Consider the following 11,218-nt stretch of genomic DNA (forward strand, 5'->3'; position numbering starts at 1 on the left):
GGATGTGAGAGTTGGACCATAAAGAAAGCTGAGTGCCAAAGAATTGATGCTTTTGAGCTGTGGTGTTGGAGAAGACTCTTGAGAGTCCCTCGGACAGCAAGGAGATCAAACCAGTCAATCCTAAAGGAAACTAGTCCTGAGTATTCATTGGAAGGACTGATGCTGAAGCTGAAACTCCAATACTTTGGCCACCTGATGCGAAGAACGGACTTATTGGAAAAGACCCTTATGCTAGGAAAGACTGAAGGCAGGAGGAGAGGGGACGACAGAAGATGAAATGGTTGGATGGCATCACTGACTCGATGGACATGTGTTTGAGCAAGCTCTGGGAATTGGTGATCAACAGGGAAGCCTGGCATGCTGCAGTCGATGGGGTTGAAAGAGTCGGACACAACTGAGTGACTGAACTGAACTGTACATATTTGGGTCATAGCCCTCTTGCCTTCTCCAAATTCCTTTTTGCAGTTCTCTTCCATATGATCAATTTTTCCTCCTCTGCCGATCATCTCCATCAGCATACAGGTTCTGCAAATGGTCATCAAAAGAAACCAACAAACCTGGTTGATTTAAGCAAAAGAGGACTTTCTTCAAAGGACACTGCAGGTGGATCACCACCTCCTCAGCACTGCATGCAGGAATCTGTCACTAGCATTGTAGCCAGTATTGCCCACACAAACTTGAGCATCCTACAACCACTGCTGCACCAGAAAGTGCTTCTCCCACTCCCCACTTATTCCCTCCCAGCTCCAGTCTCCATCCAAGTGGATACATCTGATTGGTGAAGCCTGTATCATGCCCACACTCTACCTGATAGGGAGACTGGGAAGGAGTATCTGACATGTTCAGCATCTACAATAGAGGGAGGACACTGCTTCCCACCAAAAGTCATAATTTATAGTTTAGGGAATTTCAGAAATTTCCTTCAATTAAAAGGATTCAGATGTTATTGAAAGGTTAAAAAAATAAATAATCCCATTTCTACCACACTCATTTATCTTTTTTCAAAGTTTACTTTTTCCTTTCCCCCTTTTGGTGAAATTAAAAAAGATTGTCCACACTGGTCTTTATTTCCTCATATCCTATTCTACCCAATCTAGCATTATTCCTCAAAAGCCATCATATTCCCAATCCAGCAGACACTTCTCAGCTCACACAGTTTAACCTTGCAGTGTTATTGGGTATTCTCCCAGCTCCCATGATCCTATGGTCTCTTGGAATTTCACTTTTTTCCAATTGCTTCAGCTCAGCTTCCTTTGCTGACTTTCCCTCTGCTCAATCTCTGTATATTTGTTTTCAGAGCTCTATCTCTTCCTCTCTAACTCCATTCACTCCCTAAGTATTCTTTCAATTTCAATTTTTTCCTGGCTTAAAATTCTCAAATCTGATAATTCTTGCCTTTAGAAAAAAATCTACAGACCTGTTTGCTGAGCTCTAGAGTTTTGCATCTGCAACTGCTTACTTTGTACTTCTCCATGTATGTCTAATACATATTTTAATTTTAATATGTCCAAAGAGAATTCTTAATTTCCCTCTCTAAATTGGTTCCTTATGAAGTCCCTCCAATTAGGGCTTCATCATTCATCTGGTATTTAAGCCAAAAATCTCAGAATCATCCTTGATTTATTTTTCTTAAACTCTCATATCCCATTTATCTACAAGTCCATATTTTCTACCGCCCAAATTCATTACAGCTCTCCATTCCCTACAAGCACTCCCCTAGTCTAAGCCATCATCATCTTTTGCTTATTCCCAAATTGACATTTGAACTGGCCCATTTCTTCCTCTCCATCCTCAATTCATAGCACCCTCTCCAGACCCCTACACAACTTTGCTCCATTGATCACCTTCCTGTTCTTCAAACAAGCCAAGCTCTTTGCCATCCCAAGATTTTGCATTTTTCTTCTGCCTAGAATGTCAGCAATACTAAATCCATGCCAGCTTATCCCATTCTGACTCCACCTTATCCTTCCAGATCCCTTTTGATTTTTACCTTCCCTAAACTAGCAGAAACTTGTCTTTTTGATTCATGTTTGTGTTCCGTGGGATGTCTGATACACAGTAGGCATTCCATAAATATTTGTTAAATAACTGAATTAAGTGAATGACTGATGTCATATTCCATTGAGATTCCCTAACCTTTTCATTCCTATCCAAATGACTCATCTTTACTCACTGGTGATAGCTTGATAGCTAGTTATCTAAGACAAGTTTTGTTCATTTACTTTTGATTCTGCCTGGGGTTATTAAACATTCTTTTAATAATAATAATAATAATGCCTTGAAAATCTAGTAAGAAAACCAAAGGTTATGATGCTGATATACTCAGAATATCTCCTGGCTGATGTGGGCAGTAAATGATGTTCACCCATCAATCATTTTTCCACTTCCTGCAACTGAATCTCCCTGGAGGAGTCATCAGATGCTCTCAATCTTGAAGATTGACAGGAAGTCCCTGCAGACACCAACTCCATGCAACATCAGGAGGGATCCTTGACACTGAGATTTAAAAGCCCCACTCTCAGAACAAGACTTAGAAAACTCACAGGCTAAGTTCTAGTTATTGCAGCTTCTGGAAAGGTGCAGAACATGAAGGTAAGGAAAAGTTTTATTTGAGACTTTTTAGCTATTTTATAAAAAGCTGTATAGTTTTTTTTTTTAACTCTTTCATGTTTAATGTATTTCAGAGTCAAACATTATGCCCTTAAAATATCAGATTCATTTGATTTTACAAAGAAAAAAATTCACTTATTCTCTTAAATCCTCGTTTGGGTTAAATAATTAAAATATTTCTAAATAATTTTTTTAAAAGATCTCTTTGTGAATTAACTAGATGATAAACTGGGGAACTCCCTTCCCCCCTACACTCTGAGTGCTAAAACAGAACATAGCAAAAAAAAAAAAAAAAGGTGGGGGGGTGTAATTGTCCAGGAGCGAAGGAAAAAAGTAGAAGATTCTATAGGCACAGAAATAACTTTGATCTTTTCATGCAGGGATTCAAAAGTCTGGTGGTAATGACCTTGACCCTCTTCCTGGTGTTTTCTTTCATGGGAAATTGCAACAGTGCTCCGCAGGTAATCACAAGCAAAAATTGGGGCTCCTCTATGCGCTGGGTACCTCCTTCCTTCCTTCTTCCCTCCCTTCTTTTCCTTCTTTCTTCTCCTTCCTTCCCTTCCCTTTCTTTCGTTCCCTCTCCTCCCTTCTGGTTTATTTCTAATGCTGGGCTGGGCAGCAACGCCTCACTAACTGCTTCCTCTTCTTGGGTTGTAGAGACTCTTTGAGAGAAGGAACTGGACTCCTCAAGCTATGCTCTACCTGAAGGGTGCACGTATGTTCCAAACACTTTGCTCTTTTGACAGTGGTAAAGGGAGAGCCTTAAAGGGGCGCTTAAAGAGCCTTAAAGGCCCTTAAAGGGGCGCATGAATCCATGGGACAGATGGAGACCTGCGGAGAGAGAATACTATCGAGGTTGTTCCCATAAATAATTGAGGTCATCCTGGTCTCAGTTAATCAAGGAGAAAGGTCGGGGGTGGAGGTGGGGGTGGGGTGGGGAGGATAATCAGAAATCCTCTAACCAAAACCGGAAGGTAGTTGGCTCTTGCTCAAAGCAAGATTGGGGTTTCCCAGGCACACCGCCCTGGCTGGTGAGCGAGACCGCCGCCCCTTCCGAAGCGCTGGGGAAGGCGCGCGGCTTTCCCGGTGGTCTCTTCCCCCTACCGCGCTGGGGACCCGGGGGCCCGGAGGCCTGCAGCCCCGCGCGCCCCGGGTGGGAGCACCGGCCTCGCCACCCCGGCTCGCCCGCTCCTGGTCCGGAAACTCCCACCGGCCGGGCCGGGCGGGCGCTGAGCCCTTGTCTCGCCTTGGCAGAGGGGCGCCGCTTCCTTTCCGACCAGAGCCGGAGGAAGGACCTCTCCGACCGGCCGCCGCTCGGTGAGTGCGCGGGATCCAGGAGGCCGCGGGCGCCGGAAGACCGCGCGGGTCGGGAGGGCGCACTCCGCCCCCGGGAAGGCGGGCTCCGGGGCCGCCCAAGGGAGAGCCGGCCCCGCCCGGGCCGGCTGACCTTAAGGATAGAGATCCGGTGGCGGGAGCCGGGGTTCCGCTCCAGACAGCCGGGGACGGGGGGTTGTGGCGGGGCGGGGGGAAGGGCGGAGAGGTCAGGACGGGTATGAGAGCTGTGCGCCTGCCCCTAGAAATGAGCCTCCCGTTTAACGCAGGGTCTTTTCAAGATTTCCTTTAAACTCTGTTGTCCTTTAAACTCTGTTGTTACAAATGTTATCATCGTCGTCATTATTATAATAGTGCTTTGCCTAAAAACTTCAAACGCCTTTGTTTTATTACTGAAAAGAACTATCAAAAGGTTCAAAGCCAGAAATAGTGAAGAAGTGGGGGGCCTTTAAGGATGGAGCCGGAGACTCTTTCATGATAATCTTTCCACGCCGTTGGATTAAAAAATAGCAATATCATTCATTTTGATAAGCATTCAAGATTGCTGAAAATTACCAAGTCTACTCGTTTTGAAAAATACCAAATACTGTTTTGAGCACGTAGTAGGTGCTTGTCAAATTTTGATTTTCCTTCTTCAAGCCGGCACCTTATTTACTGTAGGAGGGTAAGGTTTGTTTTCCCACTTCTGTAGATACCCAAAAATCGTGGTTTGTGTTGAATCAGGACGGTCTGTCTTCCATCAGCTTAGGTTTGAAATAGTTTTGAATATTTTTCAGATTCTCTTTCAGTCAAATAATTGCCTTATATGTGGCCCAAAAGGTAGATTATTTTCTCAAACTGCTTTGGAAGGAGTAAGAAAGAACTAGACTCCAGGCAGTGTGTGTGTGTTTGTGTGTGTTAGTCGTTCAGTCGTGTTTGACTCTTGCAACCCCACCGGGCTCCTCTGTCCAAGGAATTCTCCAAGCAGAAATACTGAGTGAGTTGCCATTTCCTCCTCCAGGGGATCTTCTTGACCCAGGGATCAGACTCCAGGCAGAGTCCCCTCTAAACTTTTCCACTCAGGCATCCCATTTTAACCTCTGAGGGGGAAAATTCCTCCTGGGCTCTTTATCTTAATCCTCCTTGCTTTAGTGAAATCTGCTGTAGTATATAGTTTAAATTCTCTTCCATTCCCTGTCATAATATAACCAACTGTAAGTAATGTCCAAGGAAAGTGTGAAATGTTTCAACTTGTAAAAATCAGTCTGTGCAAGGGGCTCTTTGCTGAGCAATCAAAAAGCTATTTCACAGAGATTTTTCTAGTATTATAGCATAGTGGAATAAGACTTATCCATATGAATATTTAGGAATCCCTGGTGACAGATGGTAAAGAATCTGCCTGCACTGCAGGAGACCAGGATTTTATCCTAGGGTCGGGAAGATGCCCTGGAGAAGGGAATGACAACCCACTCTAGTATTCTTGCCAGGGGAATCCCATGGATAGAGGAGCCTGGAGGGCTCCATGAGGTTGTGGAGTTGGATACAACTGAGCAACTAACAGTTACTTACTTATATGAATGCTTAAATGCTAATAGAACCTGTTTATGTTTTTTCATTTCTCCAGAAAGACGAAGCCCAAATTCCCAACAACTAACTCTTCCAGAGGCAGCAGCTGTACTATTGGCTTTTTTGCAGAAACCACAAGAAGGTACAAGCATAGTGAACTCTTTTAACTGCAGGACAGAGAAGCTTTGAGTGCTTTGGAAATTCTGTGTTGAATACAACAAAGTTGCTTTTATTTATTTAGATTTTAAAAAATAATTAACAGTTGCCCAGGCCATCAGAAATTCAGAGATGTTTATTATTTACAGACTACCATATTTTTCATTATAGTGAGTCCCAAGAATGTAAAAACATTTCCTTGATGAGATGGTGGGATTTCACGTTAATTCCATAATCCATAGCCTTTTGGAGCTTTTATTTCTCTTAGAACCCTAGAGACTCCAACTTCATTATTTTATATTTGAAAAAACTGAGGCCAAGTAATCACAAATCCAATTACTTGCTATTAAAATTTGAAGCAAATGAAATAGCTGAAAATCAGTCATGTTTAACTTACAAACAGGGCAGTTTCTTATGGTTCACCCTAAGAGATACAGGCTAGTTCTGATGCTAAATGCTAAACTTGTGTGATTTGTGTTTCACTATTCAACTTCTTGGATTTTCCCAATGGCTCAGTGGTTAAACAATCTGTCTGCAGTGCAGGAGACACAGGGATACTCAGGTTTGATCTCTGGGTTGGGAAGATCCCCTGTAAGAGGAAAATGGCAACCCACTCCAGTATTCTTTCCTGAAAACTCCCATGGACAGAGGAAACTAGTGGGCTACGGTCCACGGGGTCGCAAAGAGTCGGACATGACTGAGCAACTCAGCATGCACACATACAGCTTCTTGCATGCCAGGATTAGGTGTGATCTTCAAATAGAGACTCTCTGTCCCGGTGGCATTAAAACCACTATTTGCATTAAGGCATCTTGTAACACATTAGCCTGGACTTTGGAATATAACAGGACTGGGTTCAAATCCTGGCCTGACTGTTTTCCTATCTGGGTGGCTTTAGTGTCATTATTGCTAAAAAGGAATAATGACATCCATGGGCAGGGTTGCTCTAAGAGCCAAATGAAACAAAGTATGTAATTTTTTATTAGTGTTAACAATAGAGGTCATCAAAGCATAATAAATAGACCTAGACATTTTGCTCTCAAAAACTGTAATGATGCCATATTTATGATATGATTTAAATGATAAAATGTATTTAAAAAAATACAGTGAGTAGTGTGTGCTCAGTCGTGCCTGACTCTGAGACCCCATGGACTGTAGCTGACCAGACTCCTCTGTCCATGGGATTTCCCAGGCAAGAATTCTAGAGTGGATTGCCATTTCTTCCTCCCAGGGATCTTCCTGACTGAGGGATCAAGCCGGCATCTCCTGACTTGGCAGGTGGATTCTGTACCACTGAGCCACCTGGTAAACTCCCTGGTGGGTCAGAGCACAAACTGCTGGCCTGATGCTCTGACACTTTGCTGATGAAGAAAACCCTATGCTCACTGCCTGGTATTGGATGGGCGATGTCTGGGAAAGGAAGACAGCAGGAGGTTCTTTCTGGCTTCAAACTTATGGTTTTGTTGTGGAAAAACAAAACAAAAACAACCCTACAAGAAGCAAATTGAAGAGACAGGGATAAAGAGGTCTTTTGAACTCAGAGCAAGATGGGAGTTGACTTGGTTGCGTGGAGGAGGTTATACTATTTAATTCAGCAAATCTGCATTGATGTCTGCTAGGTGCCAGGCACTGTGGCAGATAGAGAAAAAAGCAGGTTAAACAAAAAAGAAAAAATGAGAAGGAGATGGTGGTGGAGAAGTGGTGGTCCAGTGGTTAAGACAGCATCTCCTGCATTGTCAGGCAGATTCTTTACCATTAGCACCACCTGGGAAGCCCAATGCATTTATTAATAATTGATTCATCTGTACTAAGTGAATTACCTCCTAAGATTACCCACCATTATCATCCGTACTTTATAGATGAGGAAATAGAAGCACAGAAAGATTGAGTAGCTTGCCTACTCTCAGGAGGCAGGGACATACTAGAACTGGGCTGAGAAATAGGAGGTAGCTGGTTCTTCATCAGAGAATTAATCACATGGTCTATGGATTTTTAGCAGAGAGGGAACATGGTAAAGGAAGATGTAACTGGTTATGGCTTATAGGGTAACCATCAGAGCACGAACAATAGTTACAATATGAGAACATCTACCGTGCATCAGATGTTAATGTCATCCTTGTAGCTCAGAAAACTGAACCTTTCTGGGGTGTATATCCTTTCCTAAGGCCACGCGGTTAGAAGAAGTGATATGGGGAGTTTAACTCACGGCTGTGGGCATCTGTAACTCTTGCCGTCTCTCAAACGGATGGTGATAAGAGGAAGGCTGGAGAGGGGAGTCAGTGAGAAACTAAGGCAGTCATTCGGGAGTGGAGTCATGAGGTCAGCAGGAATGGAGGCTCTATGCTGAGGCATACCACAAGGAGAGCAGATAACACAGGGTAACTATTTGCTAAAAGCATAACACAGAATGGATAAGCAACCAGGTCTTACTGCATAGCACAGGGAACTATCAAATATAGCAGAATGCTTAGTAAGAGTAGAGAAATCAAAGGAGGAAGAAGATTGTGTTGGGTAGGAAGGGTCGTTAAAGAGGAGTGGGATGGGGGCGTGGGAGGGAGGCTCAAGAGGGAGGGGATGTATGTATACTTATAACTGATTCACACTGTACAGCAGAAACTAACACAGCATTGTAAGGCAGTCATCCTCCAATTTAAATTTTTTTCAATTAAATAATAATAAAATAAATTGCAGTTCACAAATCTTTCCCTTGCCCTGCCCAGTGGTATGATTTACTGCTGCTATGCCCATTCTGAAACCTTGTTTGGAGGGAATTTGGGAAAGGAAATTAAACTGCAGAGTTAAGAGAAAGTGGGTGCTTGCTGGCATAGCCTTCAGAATTCTTGCAATGAAAAGATGAGAAATAGTTGAGTCATGGGTAGAAGATGCTGCATCCAACATTTGGCATTCTTAGTGATTTTTGAAGTCAGTAGGAGGACAGCACAAGTAGAGATGAGGGGATCATGAAGTCTGAGATTTCATTGCTGGGAAGATTTGCAGAGCCAGAAAGGAAAGTGAGCTGGAAGGGAGAAAGGAGAGCTCGTTTTAAAGAGAAAGAGAAGGTAAACTTCCCTGACAGTCCAATGTCTGAGACTTTGAGCTCCCAAGGCAGGGGGCTTCTGGTCAGGGAACTAGATCCCACGTGCCACAACTCAGACCTAGCACAGCCAACTAAATTAATAAATATTTTTTAAAAAATAAAGAGGAGAAGGATCTTCATTAGAAACTACAGAAGGATTTGACTCTAGGTCTCCATTTCAAGTCTTTTGGAAAAATAAATTCAAGTTTTTAGTTCTTTAAGTTTCTGAAGTGGCTTGTCTCTGATGATGAAATTAGAAAGCAAAATTTTATTAGTCTAAATTGATGGGAAATTTTGGATTCTTACATGATAGATTAATCTGTGTTCATCTTTATATTTTTATTCTGAAGTCCCTAGATATGATTTGGACTGACTCTTTGCGACCCCATGGGAATTCTTCAGGCCAGAGTACTGGAGTAGATAGACTTTCCCTTTTCCAGGGGATCTTCCCAACCCAGGGATCAAATCCAGGTCTCCCACATTGCAGGCAGATTCTTTACCAGATGAGCCACAAGGGAAGCCCTTATTTTAAGTAGTGGATTATTATTTTAATGGAGGATATACAGCGATGATTCCTTTCTTGGCTTATTTTTCCTTTCCTTTAAATACACTGCTGCTGCTGCTGCTGCTAAGTCACTTCAGTCGTGTCCGACTCTGTGCCACCCCAGAGATGGCAGCCCACCAGGCTCCCCCGTCCCTGGGATTCTCCAGGCAAGAACAGTGGAGTTGGTTGCCATTTCCTTCTCCAATGCATGAAAGTGAAAAGTGAAAGTGAAGTCGCTCAGTCGTGTCCGACTCTTAGTGACCCCATGGACTGCAGCCGACCAGGCTCCTCCGTCCATGGGATTTTCCAGGCAAGAATACTGGAGTGGGGTGCCATTGCCTTCTCCCTTTAAATATACACTACCCTATATAAAACAGATAACTATTAAGGACCTACTGTATATCACAGTGGAGAAAGAAATGGCAACCCACTCAAGTGTTCTTAGTACTTAGTTCTAAGTACTTAGTTCAAGTACTTAGACTTGTTTACAAGACTTCACATTGATCCTGTGAGCAACCCAATACCATCCAATAAAATCTATTTCTGTTTAAGTTAAAAAAAAAAAAATAAAGAGTAAATAGAGCAGCTGATTACCTGCAGTACTTTGAAGTTTGATAGCAATTCAGATTAAACTAACTCAGATATTCCAACTATAATGTTACTAACTAGAGGAAAGTGGTTTTCTCTAGAGATGACCTTAGACAAAATGAACAGTGAAATTTACCTCTGGTAACTTCCTCTCCCTTCCGCATTGTCAGTTTCAGCCCTGAGACCCAGTTTTAATTCTAGGAGCCTAGTGTCCTCTCAGTATGTTCCCACACAAGAAGTGATTCCTCCTGCTCTGAAGTTTTGCAGTCCCATCCAACTAACAAATGTCCCTTCTTTTTGTCTTCCTTCCACCCCAGGCCTCTAGTTGAACTAATAAGAGAATATGTGTTCCTTTGGCATCTTTCCTAACCAGAGTGCATTTTAATAGGAAATATAGAAACAGTGGGACTTCCCAGGTGGTGCTAGTGGTAAAGAATCTGCCAGCCAGTGCAGGAGATGTAAGAGACTCAGGTTTGATCCCTGGATCAGAAGATCCCCTGGAGGAAGTCATGGCAACCAACTCCAGTATTCTTGCCTGGAGAATCCCATGGACAGAGAAGCCTGGCAGGCTACAGTCCATAGCGTCGCACAGAGTCAGACATGACTAAAGCAAATTAGCATGCATGCACGCATAGAAACAATACCTTGCTGCGAGTGCATGGTTCCACTAGTGAATATTTTAGACATGAGGCATATTTAGAGAAAGACATGTGGCCATTTTGGATTTCTACTAAACACACCATGTAAATTCATTCACTTTGGCGACCCACATGTTAGATATGAATTTTATGATGGGTCCCAAGCTGAGGGAGGAAATTTTTTAACAAAATCAATCAGAATCCAATTAGGGGGCATTCCGTAGCAGAGGCCATGAGTTGACATAATGTAAGGGGGGCAAATCAAATGTTTACTTCCTAAAGTTCTCTTCATCTTGTGTCTTCTTCTTGTAAAAAACAGGATGTGTTTATGTTATGTATTTTTTTCCCTTACAGCTGGAGACGAAAACTTGGGTCAAACCAGATTCCTAGAAGACAGTCTGCTAAACTGGTGAAAATATACCAGATTCCATTCAATTATCATTCTATTCTTGTTGAAAACATGAGCCATGTGAATAAAGCCTGTGGACCCTTTTCCCTTAATTTGTAATCTTAGGAACTTGTGCAGCCAGTTTTATTCTTCCAGAAGCTAAAGTGATGCTGCGTTCTTAGAACATCACTGCTTTCTCCATGACTTCAGGTCCTATTTAGATCACCTGGTGTCTTACTCTTGAATTTAACCCATGTATACTTATTAGGTTGAAGACTGTTTAGAGTGTTCCTTCTTTTTGTTACAATACCCATCTTGATTTAATCATTCTTAGTTGTTGT

General features: G+C 42.7%; 1 protein-coding gene across 2 annotated transcripts; it reads left to right on the top strand.

The window, feature by feature from the left end:
* The first annotated feature begins 2,457 nt into the window (after positions 1–2,457).
* Positions 2,458–11,218, top strand: SPX (spexin hormone). Of its 2 annotated transcripts, XM_070370049.1 has the most exons (6): positions 2,458–2,592; positions 2,991–3,071; positions 3,268–3,325; positions 3,865–3,927; positions 5,546–5,629; positions 10,844–11,218. In XM_070370049.1, exons 1-6 carry the CDS (start codon positions 2,587–2,589, stop codon positions 10,900–10,902), a joined length of 351 nt encoding a protein of 116 aa, XP_070226150.1. In that variant the 5' UTR covers positions 2,458–2,586; the 3' UTR covers positions 10,903–11,218. The 2 variants fall into 2 exon arrangements, with proteins under 2 accessions (XP_070226150.1, XP_070226151.1); XM_070370050.1 differs by lacking the exon at positions 2,458–2,592 and having other exon boundaries at positions 2,985–3,071.

Source organism: Bos mutus, chromosome 5 (assembly GCF_027580195.1).
Source record: "Bos mutus isolate GX-2022 chromosome 5, NWIPB_WYAK_1.1, whole genome shotgun sequence".
Classification (NCBI taxonomy): Eukaryota; Metazoa; Chordata; class Mammalia; order Artiodactyla; family Bovidae; genus Bos; species Bos mutus.

What these genes read in the sequence shown, in the direction of transcription:
- SPX (XM_070370049.1), top strand. An exon ending in GCTCTACCTGAAGGGTGCAC is followed by an intron (nt 3,326 to 3,864) that starts GTATGTTCCAAA and finishes TCGCCTTGGCAG; the next exon opens with AGGGGCGCCGCTTCCTTTCC. An exon ending in TTTGCAGAAACCACAAGAAG is followed by an intron (nt 5,630 to 10,843) that starts GTACAAGCATAG and finishes TTTCCCTTACAG; the next exon opens with CTGGAGACGAAAACTTGGGT.